The sequence below is a fragment of the Zosterops lateralis genome, assembly GCF_965231275.1.
Source record: "Zosterops lateralis genome assembly, chromosome: 12".
Lineage (NCBI taxonomy): Eukaryota > Metazoa > Chordata > Aves > Passeriformes > Zosteropidae > Zosterops > Zosterops lateralis.
In genome coordinates this window covers 7,375,065-7,393,058 of record NC_139772.1, presented here as the reverse complement: position 1 = coordinate 7,393,058, position 17,994 = coordinate 7,375,065, and the positions used below count along the sequence as shown (strand labels likewise).

General features: G+C 39.7%; 1 protein-coding gene across 1 annotated transcript in view; it reads right to left on the bottom strand.

The window, feature by feature from the left end:
* Window positions 1–6,972, bottom strand: part of LONP2 (lon peptidase 2, peroxisomal) — a 37,109-nt gene extending 30,137 nt beyond the window's left edge. Inside the window, exons 1-7 of the mRNA XM_083869923.1 lie at window positions 6,725–6,972; window positions 5,655–5,889; window positions 4,829–4,960; window positions 3,427–3,549; window positions 2,406–2,566; window positions 2,108–2,202; window positions 835–1,093 (exon numbers count right to left, since the gene is read on the bottom strand). Of these exons, the coding sequence (XP_083726049.1) occupies window positions 835–1,093; window positions 2,108–2,202; window positions 2,406–2,566; window positions 3,427–3,549; window positions 4,829–4,960; window positions 5,655–5,889; window positions 6,725–6,957 (1,238 nt within the window). The 5' untranslated portion in view covers window positions 6,958–6,972. The remainder of the gene's footprint in view (window positions 1–834; window positions 1,094–2,107; window positions 2,203–2,405; window positions 2,567–3,426; window positions 3,550–4,828; window positions 4,961–5,654; window positions 5,890–6,724) is intronic.
* Window positions 6,973–17,994: the final 11,022 nt, after the last annotated feature.

Here is a 17,994-nt window from a genome sequence, read left to right as displayed (position 1 = left end):
AAAATAATAATCAATAGCTTTAATTCACAGTATTCACCTACTGTTGTAAAGACAAATTTTATTCAATAACGTGACTTTAAAGAAAATCTGACTAAAATTCATTATTTCAGACTTCCTACACTACATGCAATAAGCATAAAATATGTGTAATAGGTACAAAAATGCTGCAGTGATGCTTTATCTCTATTGCCCATTCATTATGCTTCCAGTTGCAAGGATTGAGGAACGGACTAATACAGATTTAAAAGACTAAGTAGTAGATTCATGAAGAGCCCAACACCATAAACAGTCCTAAGGAATGTCATCTAAAAAATGTCCTTTGAAACCTGCCAGCTTAGGCATAAATCTCCTTTTGAAATAGGAAAACAGTGCACAAAATAGTCCATTTCTATCATTTATCAACTCTCATGTATCACTCCAAGATTTTCCTGGTCTTTTAGCAGCAAACATGGTTATGAAGGAATGTATTGCTACTAGAGGTTATATTGGATAATTAAAACTTTACATCCCTCTTAAAGGCAGAAAAATCAAGACTTTGCATTAAACTTGCTACAGAATTTTACTTCACAGTGGTAAAATAACTGAAGATGAAATCCATTCTCTATGACAATAAAGGGCAGCAGCAGAGGGAAAGAATAAAGTCTGTACCACAACACCAAACATCCATTCCATCAAAATTCTTCCCCAAATAACACCACTGAATACAAAGGAAAATCAATAAATACCTACCATTGTTTCACAGAAGCAAAATTTCTCTGTATTGGCTGAACAGTGAAAATAATCAATACATTCTGCAGAGAAAAAACTGCAGTTAGGAAAAGAAGAAGTAATTACCTGTGGCCTCGAATATCAGACTGATCACAGACTCCTCCTAAAGCAATTCTGTGGAATTCTCGACCCAAAGTCTTTGCAATTGATCTTCCAACACTGGTTTTACCAACTCCTGGGGGCCCCACGAAACAAAGAATGGGTCCCTTGAGGTTGTTCTTGAGCTGTCGCACAGCCAAGTACTCCAAAACTCTCTTCTTCAACTTCTCCATGGCGTAATGGTCATTATCCAAAACAATCCTGGCTGCTCGGATCTCCAGGCGATCTGCATTGACAACAGCACAGAGATCAGCACTTCTACCTTCAAAATGGGAACAGCTCATCCTACAGGACAGGTACCTTCATCAGGGCAATCCCCCAACTCATACACTTACTTCAGACAATGCTTTTCTAAAACAAAGGTATTAAAGTTCTTCTTTAATTTCCTACTTTAAAAAGGAAATTAGACCTAAATTAGACAGAACCATGCTGATAATGACATCCAAAGCTAAAATAATTAACATGATTCTCTATTTCTGTATTCATGTGTGTTTTTATTCACTGTAGCTACAGAGTTCAAAATAGCAATCACATGGGTCACACTCACAAACTTTGCTTAAAGTAAAAACATCAAACTTTGCATGACATGGCATAATTTTAAAAGATCAAAGAGCAACTTCCACCAAAAGAACAGTCTGCTAGGACTGTCAACAAACATTTGGAAATTCTTTGAATAATACTGCAAAGTACATGTAGGCAGATCTTTTTACAATTTAATGATTAAAGAAAATATTTATGAGATTTTTTTGTAAACAGCCAGGGCTCTATTTCAAACCAGCAACAATTCATCACTACAAATACCAGCAATTAACTACAATTGTGCTTTTTTTATCCTTTTGTTTCTTACCAAACTTGCTTAAGATAAACCAGAACCTTCTTCAGAAAAAACAATGTTACAGAAATCTTCAAAGGATTTTTTTTGCCTGACATATAAAAAATAATTAGATGCTCATTTCTTTATTATTTTTGATACATACTGGCACAAATTGTAATCAAAAACACCTTCATTTTTCATTAAACTATTCTTGATACTTTTAAAATCCACATTCTTAGATGTAAACTGAGCTACACAGGCTATTCAGTGTACAGCTCTCATTGAAGTCTAATGGTTTACCTGGCTTACAGTAACTTATCAACAATGGTTTTACAAGACAGAACTAAATCAAAAAAAGTGTTTACATGACAGTTACTTGTCCTAAAATGTTTGTGCAAGAGAATCACCACTAAGGGAAAGGTTTACCTTTTGTACTCTTGTTCCATGGCAATTCTACCATCAGTTCCAGGTAATTTCTTGTCAAGGCATATTCTGGCATTGACTGAGGCATCTTCTTTAATCTGGAAATATAAGTACAGAATTCTAAAGGCCAAGCAGACATTAAATGCAAAGGAAGCCCCTACTGCACTGCAAGCAGCAGTTGCTGCCTGAGGTTTAAAATCATTTCAAAAACATAAACCAACACAAACATACATCAAACAGGAAAAGGTCTTCAAGATTTGTTTTAAATTTTATAAGAAACCACCATTTAAAAGCCTCCTACCTTTTTATTTCTTTAAGACAAACTTTAAGAGCTTGTTCTGACATACTGGATGTTCTAATCTTTTTTTCTAGCATGACAACATCATCATGATCTTCTTCTTCCTCCTCATCTTCTGTAATGCTCCCATGAGTGATTCTTCTATTAGGACGAATAGCTACAACCTGTGCAATGGAAACAGAGCCACAGAATTCCATCAGGTCTTGAGTTTTAAATAAGCTGTGGGCTTTGGCTTTGAATGAAAATCATGGCAAAAACAGGTAAGGTGCATAGAAAAACTCAGAACTCCAGAAAGCTTTAACTCCAGAAATTAACTTCAGAAAGTATTATTGGTGCTACTTTAAAATGTTACAGTTCTTTATGTATTTCCTAAGTGAGTTTATCATATATCCTAAACCAGCAAACAACACAAAACAAGAACAAAACTGAAAGGAGCTATTTGTGATATTTCAAGCACTGTAGCCCAGCACATTAAGCAGCACAAACTTAATCTTTACAAAATGGGTAAATCTCTCTGATCTTTTTTCATTTCTCAATGACCTCCCAGTTACTAAACTATAAAAGTGCAGTTAGATGCAGCAAAAGTGAACAAGCTCCATTTTACAACACCCATTCTTTATCTGTAGTTCAAAAGCTGCCACTCATCTGCAATGCCATCAATAAAAGATACACCTTTCAGTGCACAGGGCAGAACTCACTGTGTGCATATCGTGCACATGAATTGACTCTTCAGAGCAATCTGAGCATTCATTTATAGTCACAAAGTGCTCAGATTAAAATAAAAATTAAATTAAAAAAAATAAAATAAAGCCTAGGCAGTTTTAAACAAGTATTTTGTCTTTTATGTATCTACACAGCCGAAGTTGCCAGCTGGGTGTTCTCTGCAGCTCCAGACTATGATCACACACTATGGTTATACATTAAAAATGCACAGATTAAATTCACACATTCATTAGCCTGTTAAAAAAGTGCATCTTAGTACTTATTTAGAATGTTTAAGTATTCCAAATGTAAAGCTCCATACCCTTTTATCATCATCCTGTTTGGACTTTCTTGTTTTCTGAAGCAGCTTCAGGCCTTCAATCTGTCTAACAAGCAGTGGTATGGTCATCTTGAACCGTTCCTCCAGCCTAACAGCATCTAAAATCTAAGAGCAAGGAGTTGTAAGCAGCCAACAAATTCACTGAAGAATCCTCACTCTGGGGGAAGGGAACATGGTGGTTCTGTTACTGTCTTTAGACCAGAGCTATAGAACAGATGGATTTAGGAAAACAGGTAGCAAGAAAAGTAAGAAAAGAATACAGTACATAAAATCTAGCCTCAAGGGTCTGGATGCCTGAACTACAAAGCACTTCAGACTAGAGAAAATTCTCTTATCCTGTTTTAAAACATCTCAGTATTTCAGTTAAATTTCCTGTGGCAAACATCTATCAATGTCCTATTTTTCAATTACTGGGCCTCAAGAAAAAAATGGCCCTGTTAAGAAAATTACAGCATCTCCTTGGGCAACCCAATGAAAAAAAAAATCACCTTGTGCCTCAAGGTTTTTGTTCAGAGATTTTTTGTTTATTTTGTCTTTTTAATATTTTGCACACAATCCCATTTCCATATTAAATGGACTAAATACATGGAAATGCTTCTCTCTATTTCCACAGCTCCCACCAGCTACTCTTTTCTTTAGAGCTTCTAATAAAAAAAAGTGACACACTAATAACTAATGTACCTTCCTCCAACAGGATATCCAGCTATAGTACACACCTTCTCTTCAAATTACTGCATTAATTTCTACTTGTGGTGCTATGGAAGAACCTAACACACTTTCAATTCCAGGTGCAGCATAAGCATTTAGAGAAGAAAAGGAACAACTTGCAAAACACAGCAAGCAAATACAGAAATCAGATGAATAAGCACCAAGCCATAAAGATCATTTTTGCATAGATTTACTTTGACATATGATAGAAATTTAACCACTGTCTAAGTGTTTAAAGAAACCCAGGCTTCAAGATGTTTTAAAAAATATTTAATTCTAATATTAAACATATTTTAATTCTAAAGTAATTAGCATTAAGATATGTATCATGATCAGTCAGCTGGGATAAGCAAGCAAATTTCAACACAATCTGAAGATAGATTTATCATCTTTACTATGGGAAGTCCATGGTCTACTATTGTTTAATAAAATGAACCATTTCCAAGATTTCCCAACTAGACCTATTTACCTTAGGTGTGCTCTGCCACATGCATATATAAACATTCTAAACAACACCATCAAATAATTTTGCAATCATTCATGCTCAGCTGCAACACAAATAACGTTTTCACTGTACAGTCACAAGTGTCAGCAAATCCAAAATCACCTAAAAGTGGCTGACTTTAATAAGACAGCAACACCCAACTAGCACTAAAACCTCTGAAGAACACGGTACCTGCAGCTTCTCTTGGTTGGTTGTTCGGATGATGGAGGTCAGGATGTCTGGCAGAGCCTCTCTGGGCAGATTGTCCAGGAGACGGCGGAGCTTGGCCACGGCAGGCACGGACATGTCCAGCATCTCCACCAGCTACAACACACAAGGAACAACACCAATGGCTGCTGGGTTTCCTCTAGAATTATCTCAGGGGCTCTCTCACCTAAACACAATTGTGTCTTTCAGTGGGAAGCATGTCTAGGTAGTTTGCCAGAAAGCTACTGAAATAAGTTCACCCAAAGTTCACAGATGAGGCACTGACTCAGCATAGAGCACCAAGACTTTGAGCTTTCTCCTTGTCTGAGAAGTTCAAAAGTATCATTATTGTTTGCAGCATTTTTTTCAATACATACATCTCCTATGTCCCTCACATACCCAGATTAAAAACTTCCCCATGACTCTTTCCCAATACATCCTTTAAATTCCAAATCATTATACTTCTGTTGTATATACTTTCTTATATCTCTGTAAAATTCTAGAAAATTAATCAAATCTTTTACTAGAATGTATGTACAGTATTGCTAAATATGAAACAACAACTTATTACAGCACCAACACAAGCAGTTGCACAAGGCTCAGCTGCAATGAGCTGTGCAGACACCCTGGAACTTCGCATAGAAACCTCAAGCTGTAACAGTAACATTTATTGCATAGCAGAAACACTGAAACTCTACTAGTCAATGAAAAATACAGGAGCCAGAGAAACAGAAGGGCAGATAGAAAACAAATAAAGAGCCCAATGTACCCACACTTAGGTTATGTGACACACAAGAATAAAACAAATTACCTGTACTGCATACTTGTAGAATTGCTCTGACAGCTCTCCAAGCTCCTCCTCAGATTTGTGGCCATTAGTGAACTGCTCAAGCCGATCTAACTGCTGCACTTCAGCCACGGGATAGGGCTTCTCCTTCAGCAGCTGCAGGATCTGGAATCGGCACAGGCCTGTCACCAGCAGCGTGTAATGGGGCTTGGGCCAGTTGCTACCAACCACCTGAACTGCCAGGGCAGCAGTGCCAATCCTAAAAACAGATCAAATCCTTGTGTCACCTTCCACAGAGTATTTCCTGTGCTCTTTATCAGAGGCAAACAAGCTACAGGTTGCAAGACCCTGCTGGGTCATAGTTCCTATTGTGAAAAGAAATCAAAATATCCAATTTTCTTTGTAACACAAGCTACAAAACCAAACGCTAAAACCTGAACACAAATGAGTTAACTGAAACACTAAGTAAGATACTGCAATACAGTCATGCAATTTAGAAACATATGTAACTTCTTTTTAATAATGGATCTGGCTGTGGACAGGCACACTGACATTTCTGCTTAAGCAACACGCACTGGGAAATGAGAGTGTTTTAAATGACGGTTCTTCCCTGAAATTCCCGGCCTCGGACTGAATCAGTGTTTTAGATCACCGTACCTATTTAAACTGATTTACAACTTAAGGTATATTCTTGCAACACCTTACTGACTCCACTGATATGATAAAGCTCGAAGAGTAAGAGTTACATCACGTTAGTTTCACCACACAGAAACACAACTTGTTTTCACTTTATGCGAACTAACTCAACATCCGTGTTACCTATTAAGTGAAAAATACTATGATTAACAGCTGCGACAGCCCTAGAGCTGCGTTCTTTCGTCTTATTTCTCTCGTCCACTTTAGTTTCTTTTCAAACCTCCCCTGGGGCCGGCGGCCGGCCCGTCCCGGGCCCTGTCCCGCTGGGGGACACCGGGAGGGCCGGGGCGCTTCCCGGGGCGGCCCCGCGGGGAAACCACGGCCAGACCCGCCCGGGGAGGCCGGGCCGGGCTCCGGGAACCCCATAGGCCGCCAGGGCGGGCCGGGCCGAGCCGCACCTGTGCAGGTTGGGCAGGTCGTCGCAGTCGGAGGTGGGGTCGCTGGTGTTGGGGATGACGCCGATGATGGTGCTCCGCAGCGAGGTGCCCTTCAGCAGCCGGCTGCGCACCAGCTGCATGTTGCGCGGAGAGTCCACGCTGGTGCGCATGGTGGAGCCGGGCAGCAGCACGCTCTCGTGTGTGAGCAGCAGCGGCAGGCGCGTGGGGATCTGGATGGCGCTGCCCGCCGCCATGGCTGGCCGTACCGCTGGCCGTACCGCCGGTCCTGCCCCGCGCCCTCAGGCCGGCCCCGCCGCCATGGCAGCCCCGCCTCACCGCCGGGCCACGCCCCCTACGGGCGCCGGCAGGACCCGCCGCCAGACCCGCCCGCTGCGCCCCCTGCCGGCCGCGGCCGCGCTGCCCCCGCACCGGGCCCGGCCCCGAATCGCCCCCGAATCGGCCCTGAATCGCTCCAGAATCGCCCCCGCCGCTTCTTCTACCGCTCCCGGGCCCTCTCTGGTCCGCTCTCCTCTCAAACACCGAGCCGGGCCCGTTCCCGTCAGTCCCCCGCGCGGCCGCCGGCAGGTGTCAGGCTGGCACTGGCAATGGAGGGCCGTGGGCTGTGCTGAGGCCTCGGGCGCTGGGCGGGGAGCGTGTAACAAATCCTATGGTTTGTTCAATGGGACGGGTACGGAGTGAAATCTCCTCTTTTGTTGGTTTTTACTCAAATCTGCTCTCCTGCACCCGGTGCTCGCGTTGGAAGGGCTCAGCATGGTCACAGCATGGTTGGGGTTTGAAGGACCCCCCAGTCCCAGCCCTGGCAGGGCGGGGTCACCTGGCGCAGGTGACACGGGAGCGCCCAGGGGGGTTTGAGGCGCCTCCAGAGAGGGAGAGCCCCCCCCTCCCTGGGCAGCTGTGCCGGGGCTGGGCCGCCCCCCAGGGGAGGCAGTTCTGCTGTTGAGGGAGCGCAGGGGAGCTCAGGTGTCGTTCCGTGTTCTCCTGGGAACCCCAGGACCGACATCTCCCTGCGGGGCCCCAAGGGCAGCGAGGAGCAAAGCCCATCTGCTGCTCCCCCTTCCCAGCCCCTTCCCAGCCCGGCTGCCTGCGGAGGCCTCGCTCTCATCCCGGGAATTCCCCTTCCATAGTGATGTCCAGCAGCCCTGGAGGCACCAGGGCACAGCTCACCAGGGCAGTCTGGAGCCAAAAGAACCTGCCCAGGGGAAAGGGCTCCAAGAACTGAGGCCCTATGGAGAGTTCAGACAAAAAACTGGAGTTTAGAAACTTTCCTTTTTAATTTTTTCCCCTATTGGTGAGATAAGGTGCAATATCAAAATTGCATAATGCAGTGAACTACGTTAGCTAATCTCTTGTTTATCACTGACTGGCATGATTCCTGTTGAACAAAGGTAATCCTGTACAGAGGGGAAATCACAGCAGCAACAAACTGACGATTTGAAATGCAAAAGGAGAGCTGCAGTAAAAACCTGGCTTAATCATGAGGTTTATTAAAACCTTCATATGTTGATTTACTGTAAAATACAAGGTAATAGGATATATGGAAATACCAATAATATATTTAAATGCGAGGAGTTATTACAGCTGAGAAAAATATCTTCTAAAGCTACCACTTCAGGTACCTTAGAAAGGAGATGGAATTTAATATACTATTCAACATGACATTTAGAAAACATTAATATAAAAGGGCACATAACACATGTGGAAACTGGTTTGTGAATTTCCCAATGTTAAATATAATTACTCTGTAAACATATGTTCAACACTTACAAATGTTTAAGCATCTCTAACTATATTTGTTTGGAATGTGATCACAAACTAAACCTAAAGGTTAAATATTTACTCATCACGTTTATTGAGTAATTTTCTCGGTTTGAGTATTTTGATTAAAAAGAATCTACAAATGGCAAAATCATGTTTATTGTGCAGGCAACCATTTTTTACTTCCTTCAGAGATGGCTGGTATCTGTAGTCATTAACAAGAGTTTCTTAATTAATTCTAGAGCTGTATCAAAAAATCTCAATGGTTATAATTAATTTAAAATTCCTTTCAATTTCTCCTGAACAACTCTTAATACCCAGGGCTGTGTTTTATTGTGTCTACTAAGCAATACTACAGGGTCACATCTTGATTATGATGTTTTAGTAAGTACTGTATCCCCCAAATTGTATTTTGCTTAAATACAAACAGATAACATTTGATCAACAGCCTTTCAGAATGTTTTTCTAGACTAGCTGAACATTTCTTGACACCTGGAGAACCAATGTATCAGTATTAAGATGTGCCTCCAACTCAGGGAATTTAAGATTAAAGGGGACAATTTTCACATGGTCTGACCTCCTCTAACTCTCACCAGCAACTTCTGCATCAAGTTCATAGTTTTTGACTTACACTGTATCTCAAAGGCATTCAACCTTATTATAAGTGACTGCAAGAGAGCATCTACCACCTCTATGGGTGTGCTGTTCAGTAGTCGATTACCTGGTTAAAATTTGCACCTTGCAAATTTTACGTGTACTCTTGACTTCCTGAGATTGTCTTCTGTTGTATCCAACAGATAGAAGAGTTGCCTACTATAATAAAAATCATTCCACAGTGACCATGACCAGTGCTCCATGATTGAGTTAAGCTCCATGGCTTAACTTTGAGCTTCTCTTTCTCATTTTTTCAATAAAGTCTCATCCTCCTTAAAATATGGCTAGCCTATAATTCCAGTACTCATCTTGCAAATGTCACAAGGGGGTAATACCCTCTTTGTATTTCCATTCAATATTCCCTTCCTTTGAAATGGAGTGCAAGGTTTGTTTGGCTACAGCCCCACTTCACACAGCTCAGGTGGTCCTGCTTTGGGCTGGGTGCAGCACAAGCCTGGCTGAAGGAGATGGGTGTCAGTTTGTCCTGGGTTGCAGTGTAGGATGTACACAAAGTATTTATTCTATCACCATCTTCATGAACTGTTGAAACCAGGTGGGCTAGTGTTTTCCCAAGCCCCCTGCCTTTTCTGCTAATGGCCTTTGGGGTGTCTTCTGCTAATGACCTTTGGGGTGTCTTCTGCTAATGGCCCATTAACGCCTGGCCCATGAGTCACAGGTAACTCCCTCCAGGGGTTATCTCTGTTTAATGGGCCATCAAGGACCCACTTCACACTTCTCATGCTATTGTGAGATGCTCTGCCCAGGGGGAGGAGCCAAGCATTCTCACCTGGATATAAGCTGGTATGTGGGACAGTGCAAGAGCACTTATCCACTGGATTCCCAGAGGAGCAGGGCTACCAGACCTTTCTGTGAGATCACTGCTTCAGGAAGAGCACCTCACCTGGACTGCTTCCACCATCGTGCTCAGGTTGTATTCTGACTCTGTCAGTGATCCTTTGTGTTATTGCATTTATTTTATTTTACTTTTACCTTTTTACCTTCTTATTAAATTATGTCTCTGACTTGGAGCCTCTCATTCATTTTGCTTTCAAACCACAACACAGTTCAATGGAATAAAGACAGGGACCACTCTAGCAGAGGGTGTAGTGCACCTGTGCTCCCCAGTTCATAAATCTGTGACCTGCAGAGTCCCCTGCTTCCTCTCTGAAGCTGGACTGACACAACAACTGGACCCTACAGAATTTTCATTGATAGAACAGCTGGACACTGTTTTAGGTCCCAGTCAAGCATTTAGTAGTGGTGTTCATTTCATGTGCTTCAGAGACTGACGAGGATAGCCATGCTCTTCCTCAGCTCTTTGGGAGATCACACTAATGATTTTGTAACAATGATCTTCTCAAAACCCATTTCTTTGAAAAGGATAGCAATTCACAGATTTATGCCTGTAAAACTCATATAACTTTTTCCTCTCCCCCAGCTCTGCATTAGTTTTCTGTTTACACAAATGTGAGAGAGCTCAGTATTTCCAAAAAACAAGACCAGGCTACTTCACAATGAAGACTTGAGGTTAATGTTTGAGATTAAAGCTCAGTAATTTTCTTCTAAGATGTGCACACACTTCTCTTCTGCCCCCTCGCTGGCACTCTAAAGCTTTCAAGCCCTCTGCAGCTATTTTATAAAATAAAGAGTCTCAATCTGTCATGAGACTTTCCCCTTCTCATACTGCTTCTATTTAGTACTTACAGAATGTTTGGTGCAGTGATGGTTTTTAGGAACTATTTCTCTCCACTCTCAACTGCTTTGTCTGTAAATCAAAGAGAAAAAAAAAAAATTCCCATTTTCTTTTCAAATTCCCTCTGTACTGTGTGAAAACTTAAGAGCCTCTCTTATCAATTACATAATCTGGCTCCAAACCCAACAAAACACTTTTTCTTAAAGATGCTGTAAAAAGATGCTTTGAATTGCCTCAAGGTCTGTTTCTATAAATCAGTTAATATGAGACATCCAATAAGGAATATATAAGCCAGGTGCAATATGAAGAATTAATTGTAAGGATTTTGCAATGCATGTTATGATAAAATATACATTTTGTGTCTTCTGAGGTGAGAGATTATATGGATGTATGGTCTGTGAACAGATGGACTTCAAACTTGTCTGTTCATTAGATTATTTTCCTCAATAATATTTCTCCAACCCAGAGGCTTCCTACCATCTTGGCCTGCATCACAAATACCTCAAAAACCTTTAGAATACCATAATTAGGAAGGAGGTTTATGTAAAGCTATTGAAAGGATGTAATAATATAACTGAACTGTATTTTAAGGTGCATTTATTTTAATGTCCAGTTTTTCTACTCAGTGTAAGGTTGAAGTGGAAACCTAAAAATCTGGGGTTTTTTAATGTAGTCTTTGCTATCATTTGTATCCTCAATCATTCTTCCCTCACACAAAAGGATTTGGGTTTTTTTCAGCTCCTGATTGATTAAAAACCTCCCAGCTGGTTATGTAAGGAGAGCACATGGAACAAACGCCAGGAGCTGCTGGCAGCACATCACTGCCTAACAGAGTAAGAGACCTTTCAGACATTTCTGAAGCTCTGTGTAGGATTCTTTATGGCAACTGTAAAATGTGTTTTAGGAGTAAGTGCTAACAGACCTCGCCAGAGCAGCTGAACTTGAAGGCTTAATCTTTTATTCAAAAGTATGAGTGAACTCCAAGAAAGGGACAGGGGGAGGTACACAGGAAAAGGAATTCAAAATTACTGTTAAAATTTGAAATTTGAGCTAGAATAGCATAGGGCAGAGAGAGTTCTTGCCTGCATTACCTAACCAGACATGATTTTCACACCAGATATATCCATACCACAAAAAAAATAAGGATTCAGAAGAACTTCTAAAGGACAGAAAATATCCATGGGAAATTAAAGAAATGCCATCAGTACAGCTGTGCTGGTGAGGATGGAGCTGAAGGAATTGAAAGAGTATTTCACTCACACTTAGTTTTGCTGCACACAATACCATACTACCTGGAATATATATATATATATATTTTCTCTTTAATCTGCATACTGCCAAATCAGCCTTTTTAGAGAACTGCTAGTAAGAGATAAAAATATGTTTCCTTAGTATAATGCAACTGAATGAAAGAGCTGAAAAGGCTATATTTGAGACTCAGATATATTTGGTAAGGTTTTGTAAGCCTAATCCTCCTTTTTCTTAACCTCATAAAGTGGAAAAAATTTTGCCACCAAAGAAGAAAAATGTGGAAAATAGTGGAGTTATTACCACAGGTTATCTAAATAAATACTCTTCCAAGTTAAACTCAATCATATTTGTAGTAAATATTTTAGTGAAGGAGCTGCAGAATCACATTTTTATGTCCCTCTTCCTGAAGGGAGCATTTTCCTTCCCATTGTTCAAATGAAATTTGCTGACTGCCACCTAAAAAATGCATGCAAATGTTCTGAAGTAATTTTAGGGTCTGACCTTACAGAAAGTCCACACAGACTGTGAGACAGAGCCCAGAATTATTCCACAGACATAAGCACAGTAAAGTTTGGGAATGAACGGGAGTTTTGCTTTTTCTCCTTAGCAACTGGATAGACTGCCTGGTCTGAATTTAGTTACTCTTCTGTTTTCAACAGTGTGAGAGGATATTAACTGCACACTGTAGGTCAATCAATTCAAGGATGTTTTCCTACCTGATCCTTTTCAAATCTGCAGGATAATGACTCTCCACATGAACCATGACCTACTCTGCTTTCAGTTATTCAACCAAATTTTATCAACATTATTCAATTGTTCAGAGGTGAAACCCTTAAAAATTAAACTTCATAGAAGCAATTACCCATCTCTGAATTAGCAAGATAATCCTTCTCATTCTTTGCTGCTGTACCTGCACTCTGCCATTTGGCAGGGGCTGTGCTACACAGACACCCAACCCTTCAGTGCCAGCTTTGACCACGATACAAACTGAATGGAGTCATTAGCCAAAATGCTATCCATCCTTTCATCTTCAAAAGATATTTTTAAGCTGCCAAATATTATAAATATTGTTCCAGCCACTGCATTGATTTAAAGCCACTGAGTAATCATAACTGTGTACTCCCTGAGGATGTTCCAGGAAATTATATACTAGAACCAATTTCCTCTCTAATATAGTTGTGGAAATTCAGGTCAGGTAGGCACTGACCTCATTGTCTGAAATTCTGAAATTCTGAAATCTCCACAGCACAAACATACCATGTGTACATGGCAACAACACTGCTACTTCATGCTGATTACTCTAATGTACATAAATTAAGTTAAAGCCACCTTATTTTTCATAGAAATTACTGTATTAGCTAAGCACAACAACATCCACAGTTCTACATTTTTTTCCCTGTTGGCCCTCTTGTAGAACATTATAATAGAGAAAATATAAAACAGGGCAGATATAGGTACATTTGTTTTTACCTATTGCCTCTTTGTAAAACTTCCATGTGCACAAACCTATTTTCAGCATGTATTATAAAAACTAAAAATCCTTACTAGTTCCAAAAAATCCTGGGAGGCTTGCCAAAAACTGCTGTAAATATAAAATACAGAGAAAAGAAAGACAGGATTCTTAGACATTATAAAGTATATAATAGATAGCTGAGAATGTTTTGTGATTTACCAATATGAGATTTACTAAGTCACTGTGATGTGCATAATTTTCCTAAGCTGGACAGATACTGTATCTTCATGATGAAGCACTAGGGGTACAGCACACTTCAGAACTGGCCTCAGTGAAGTTTTCCATTTAATGAGCAGTTTCTCTGGTACCATCTGAGACAGCAGGACATGTTACTGAAATTACTTCTGTCTCTAATTCAATCACTCATTTTGGGATTATTTCTTCAGGATAGGAAGAAGAAAACACAAATCCCGAATGCCTGTCAAAATGGACTACAAATTAGGAGATGAGAAAACAACCTTGATTTCCCCACACCTCTGCATAAATCTTGACATTTCACTCCCTCCACTTTGTTCTCTCACAGTCATTTACTTTTATGGCCTCTTTTGCCAGAGAGACAGACAATCTCTGTTGATTTATCTAGTCACCTCTGGAAAACATTAATATTGATAGAGTGAAAACATGTCAAGCAGGTTCCTTTCCACTTAAGGAATTTTTCCCTGAATTATGGAAATGCAGAAGAGGAGAAATAGAAAGGCTGGGCTTTTAGTGTTTATTTATAAGGTGTTTAGGAAGGGAGGAGCACATTTTCTGTCAATTGCACTCGAGAAAGCCCAATAGGATCGATTCTGGCATGCAAATATTAATGGCAGCAGTGGCTTTGTTCTTATCCACTCATTCATCCCAGAGCAGCTGAAATGACTGTGCCAATGCACATTCCAGAGGAATCTGTGCCACTGCTGCAAGAGGCAGAGCCCTGAGAGCTCTCACCCAGCACTGCCTGCTCTGCAGCTGCCACTGAGAACCAAGACTCTGTTGCTAAATGAAAGTGTCTAATAATGGACTGCTGGTGAATTTGTTTGGGGTTTTTTGGTGTTGTTGTTGTTGGGGTTCTTTTTTTTTGCTTTTGTGGGGGATTTTTTGGTTATTTTTAAAAATGATTTTCTTTATTATTATAATTTTTTATTTAGATACAGATTAATATCTCTTTGTGCTACCAATCTCTTGTTTATTGGTTGAGTTTCTTGTTTGTGTTTTTTTTTTTTTTTTACAAAATGTTTAGAATTTATATTTGAATTTTTTAAAAGTAGTTTCCACATAGAAACAGATGGAAAGCCTGACTGTCTCACTGCAAATGCAGAGAGTATTCTCTTCAGCCTCATCTGTTTCAACATAAACATTTATAAATAATACCTATACTAGATTAATAACTATAGTTGTAATATGAATCAAAATGTCCAACAGTAGGTGGCACATGTATTATGTGCAGTGTATTTCACCATCTTTCTTCCTCATTTAATCCCACAATGGGTTTAAAAACATTTACAACACAACTGCTGAAAAGCAAATACTTGATATAATTTAAGGGGATAATTACTATTAATTCTAAATTGCTACATTTAGGAAGAGCAGAAGAAACAGCAAGCAAGCTTCTCAGGAAATATTAGGCTATACAAAATTATCTGGCAAAACTCGATGACAGCAGATACGTTACAAATGCATAATTTAAAAATTAACAGAACTTACATGTTTTGATTCTTTCTTGACTCATTTTTGGTTTGATCAGCTGTTTCAGATAGGTAGCTGTACTAGGCTGATGATTATAATCTCAGCCTCCACAGCTTCAAGTGGAATAGAATCTTCACATGGGAACAAAAATGAGGCCAGAAATAAAAACTAATAAAATCAGGTCCTGTGAACACTAGTAGGGAAGGAAAAAAAAAAAAAAAAAAAAAAAAAAAAAAAAGCAGCAGACTTTTCCTATTTCTTCTAGGAAATACCTCATTTGGGAAATTGAGGTCTCAGGATGGAATATTCAAATATCTTTTTTCATCAGAAAGTCTCAGACCTGCTGCACCAAAGAAACCTTCACATTTATTTATTGCATACTTGTTATTCTACCTTTTGCATCGAGGGCTTAGTTCAAACATGCCTGTGATGTCTGGTCTATCCCATGGAAAAGAAACACTTTCAGACATGGCAGATTTCAAGGTTCCAGGAGCACTTTATCACTTAAAACATGGAAGAAAAAGGCAAGAGGCCAGATTTCTTGTCAAACACTGTAATTCTAATGCTGGAACTATGTGAATTCTTTATATTTTTCTTCAAAATGGTGATTTAATGAAAAGAACCTGACAGGCTTGTCGAATATTTGAAAATCCTTAATATATGTGAAAATTATAACACTTCAAAATAAACAGCATAAATAGAGAAAAAGTGAACGGTACAGGCATTAATAACCTGACTTTTTCCCATCCTACCCTAATTTAGACGTTTTAATGTAAATTAATGTAGATTTTGCAATAAAAACACCCACTCCATTGCCATAGGTGGTATGAAAATCCAAGGGTGGAAAGTATAATCAGGTGGGTTTTTTTCCCTTCCCAGTGATGATTAGGTTTAAAGTCTAACATTCCTTCACTATGTTCTAAACTGCTCAAAGACCAGGTTCCAGGGCCAGCAGAGTTTGAATTAGAGAGTAAGCTCAGCTTTGAGCAGAATAATTCTCAGGTCTTGTGCTATAATCATCATTCTCCAAACCAGAAATTTGCTGCAGAAATGTTATCAGTGGTTTCAATATAGCTCAACAAACCTCTTTCACGGAGAAAGAATGATGTGACTTGAACATGAATATAGCAGTCTGAAACACATAATTGGCTGCTGGACCATTACCATAACAATTATAAATGGCACAACATTAACTAGGAGGAGATGTCTGGATCTGTGCTCTCAGAGTCACCAACACTAGATCTCCTTCAATAAATATTTAATATTTTAATTTTAATTATGATTTACTGTTTGATTTAATATTTAATTAACATAATTAATATTTATGAAGACTGGAAAGAGCTGTATTGTGCCTTGATCAAATATGCAGGTGATGTAAAACTGTGGAGGAAAAGGATATGGCACTTGATGCAGCAGAATTATGGTGACAGGGAAGCACTAGGAACCAGCTATGGAACAGTGGGATTTCTGCAATGTTTGTAAATACAAACATTAGTAAATACAAACAAATAGTGTGTAGGTCTAGATCATTTTGAGCTCCCTGTTTGTATACATATACACACACCTACATACCTATATGCATGCCCAATCTCACTGTTAAAATACAGCTTTGGCACAAGTTGACCCTAATTACAGTTTAAAGACTCTTGAGCAGAGAATTCTGCCTAAACAAATGAAGTAATGTAAGAAATAAAACTTAATAAGACTGGAGGTTTAAATCCAAAGCACTACTGGGAAAAAAAAAATCTGACTGATTCCAGTTAGAATCTACACAATCCAGACACTGAAGGGATGTTTTTAGGCATAGTGAGGGTGGAGCCAAACACAGAAAGGCAAGACAGGAAATAAGGACATCCTAACTGAGCAGCAAGATGAAAAAAGGAGTTAAACTCACAGAATATGACATTTCTGCCTTGTTGAAAGGTAACAGAAGCAGAAGTCCTAATGCTCTGTGCATGCCCTGTAGCAGGATGAGGAGGACACAGGTTATGTGTAGCAAATGCCAGTTTTCTTCAAAAAGGGGATTTTCTGTTGGCTCAGAAACAGAGCAGGCAGCATCCACTGGAAGGAAGGGCTTTGTTCATAGCCCCTGAACGTGACCTTAATTTGCCATCAGTGGTATGTTCAAGTTGTTTTTCATGCTCCCAAAAAATACATGTTAATCCCTGTCTGGAAGTGTCAAAATATCTTTATATGCTTCAGAACACATACATTTCTACAGTTAACATTTTTAAGGCCAGTCTGACAACCATAAAAGGAACTTGAATACTTAATAATATCTTTGGTTTTCCCTTGGGCTGGCTCTTAATCCAATGGATTAATCTCATCTGCTACATATTATTGGCTTTCACCCTTAATGATGAAAGGAAATAGTCATAGCTGTTAGCTGCAAGAGTTTTGTGCTGTTCCCATTGTTCAACTTATTCTCCAAAAATAAAAAAGAGTTGGGAAGCACATAATGTATTTAACATATAAAGGAAAAGCAGAAGTTGTGCATTATGTTGTAGAGAAAAAACAGAGAAACATAAAAGTAAAAAGGTTTGCTTCAATCCCCCTCCAACATTATACAAGAAGATCTAATCTCTGCCCATAACGAAAAAGGCTCTGAAAAATTCCTCTCCAAATACATCAATTTGCATGTCTCGCCAGCCAAATCAGCATATGGTCCTAACCAAAACCCATCAGAAGCTGCAAACGTTTTTTGTGCAACCTGAATCTGATCCAAAAGTCCTGCTC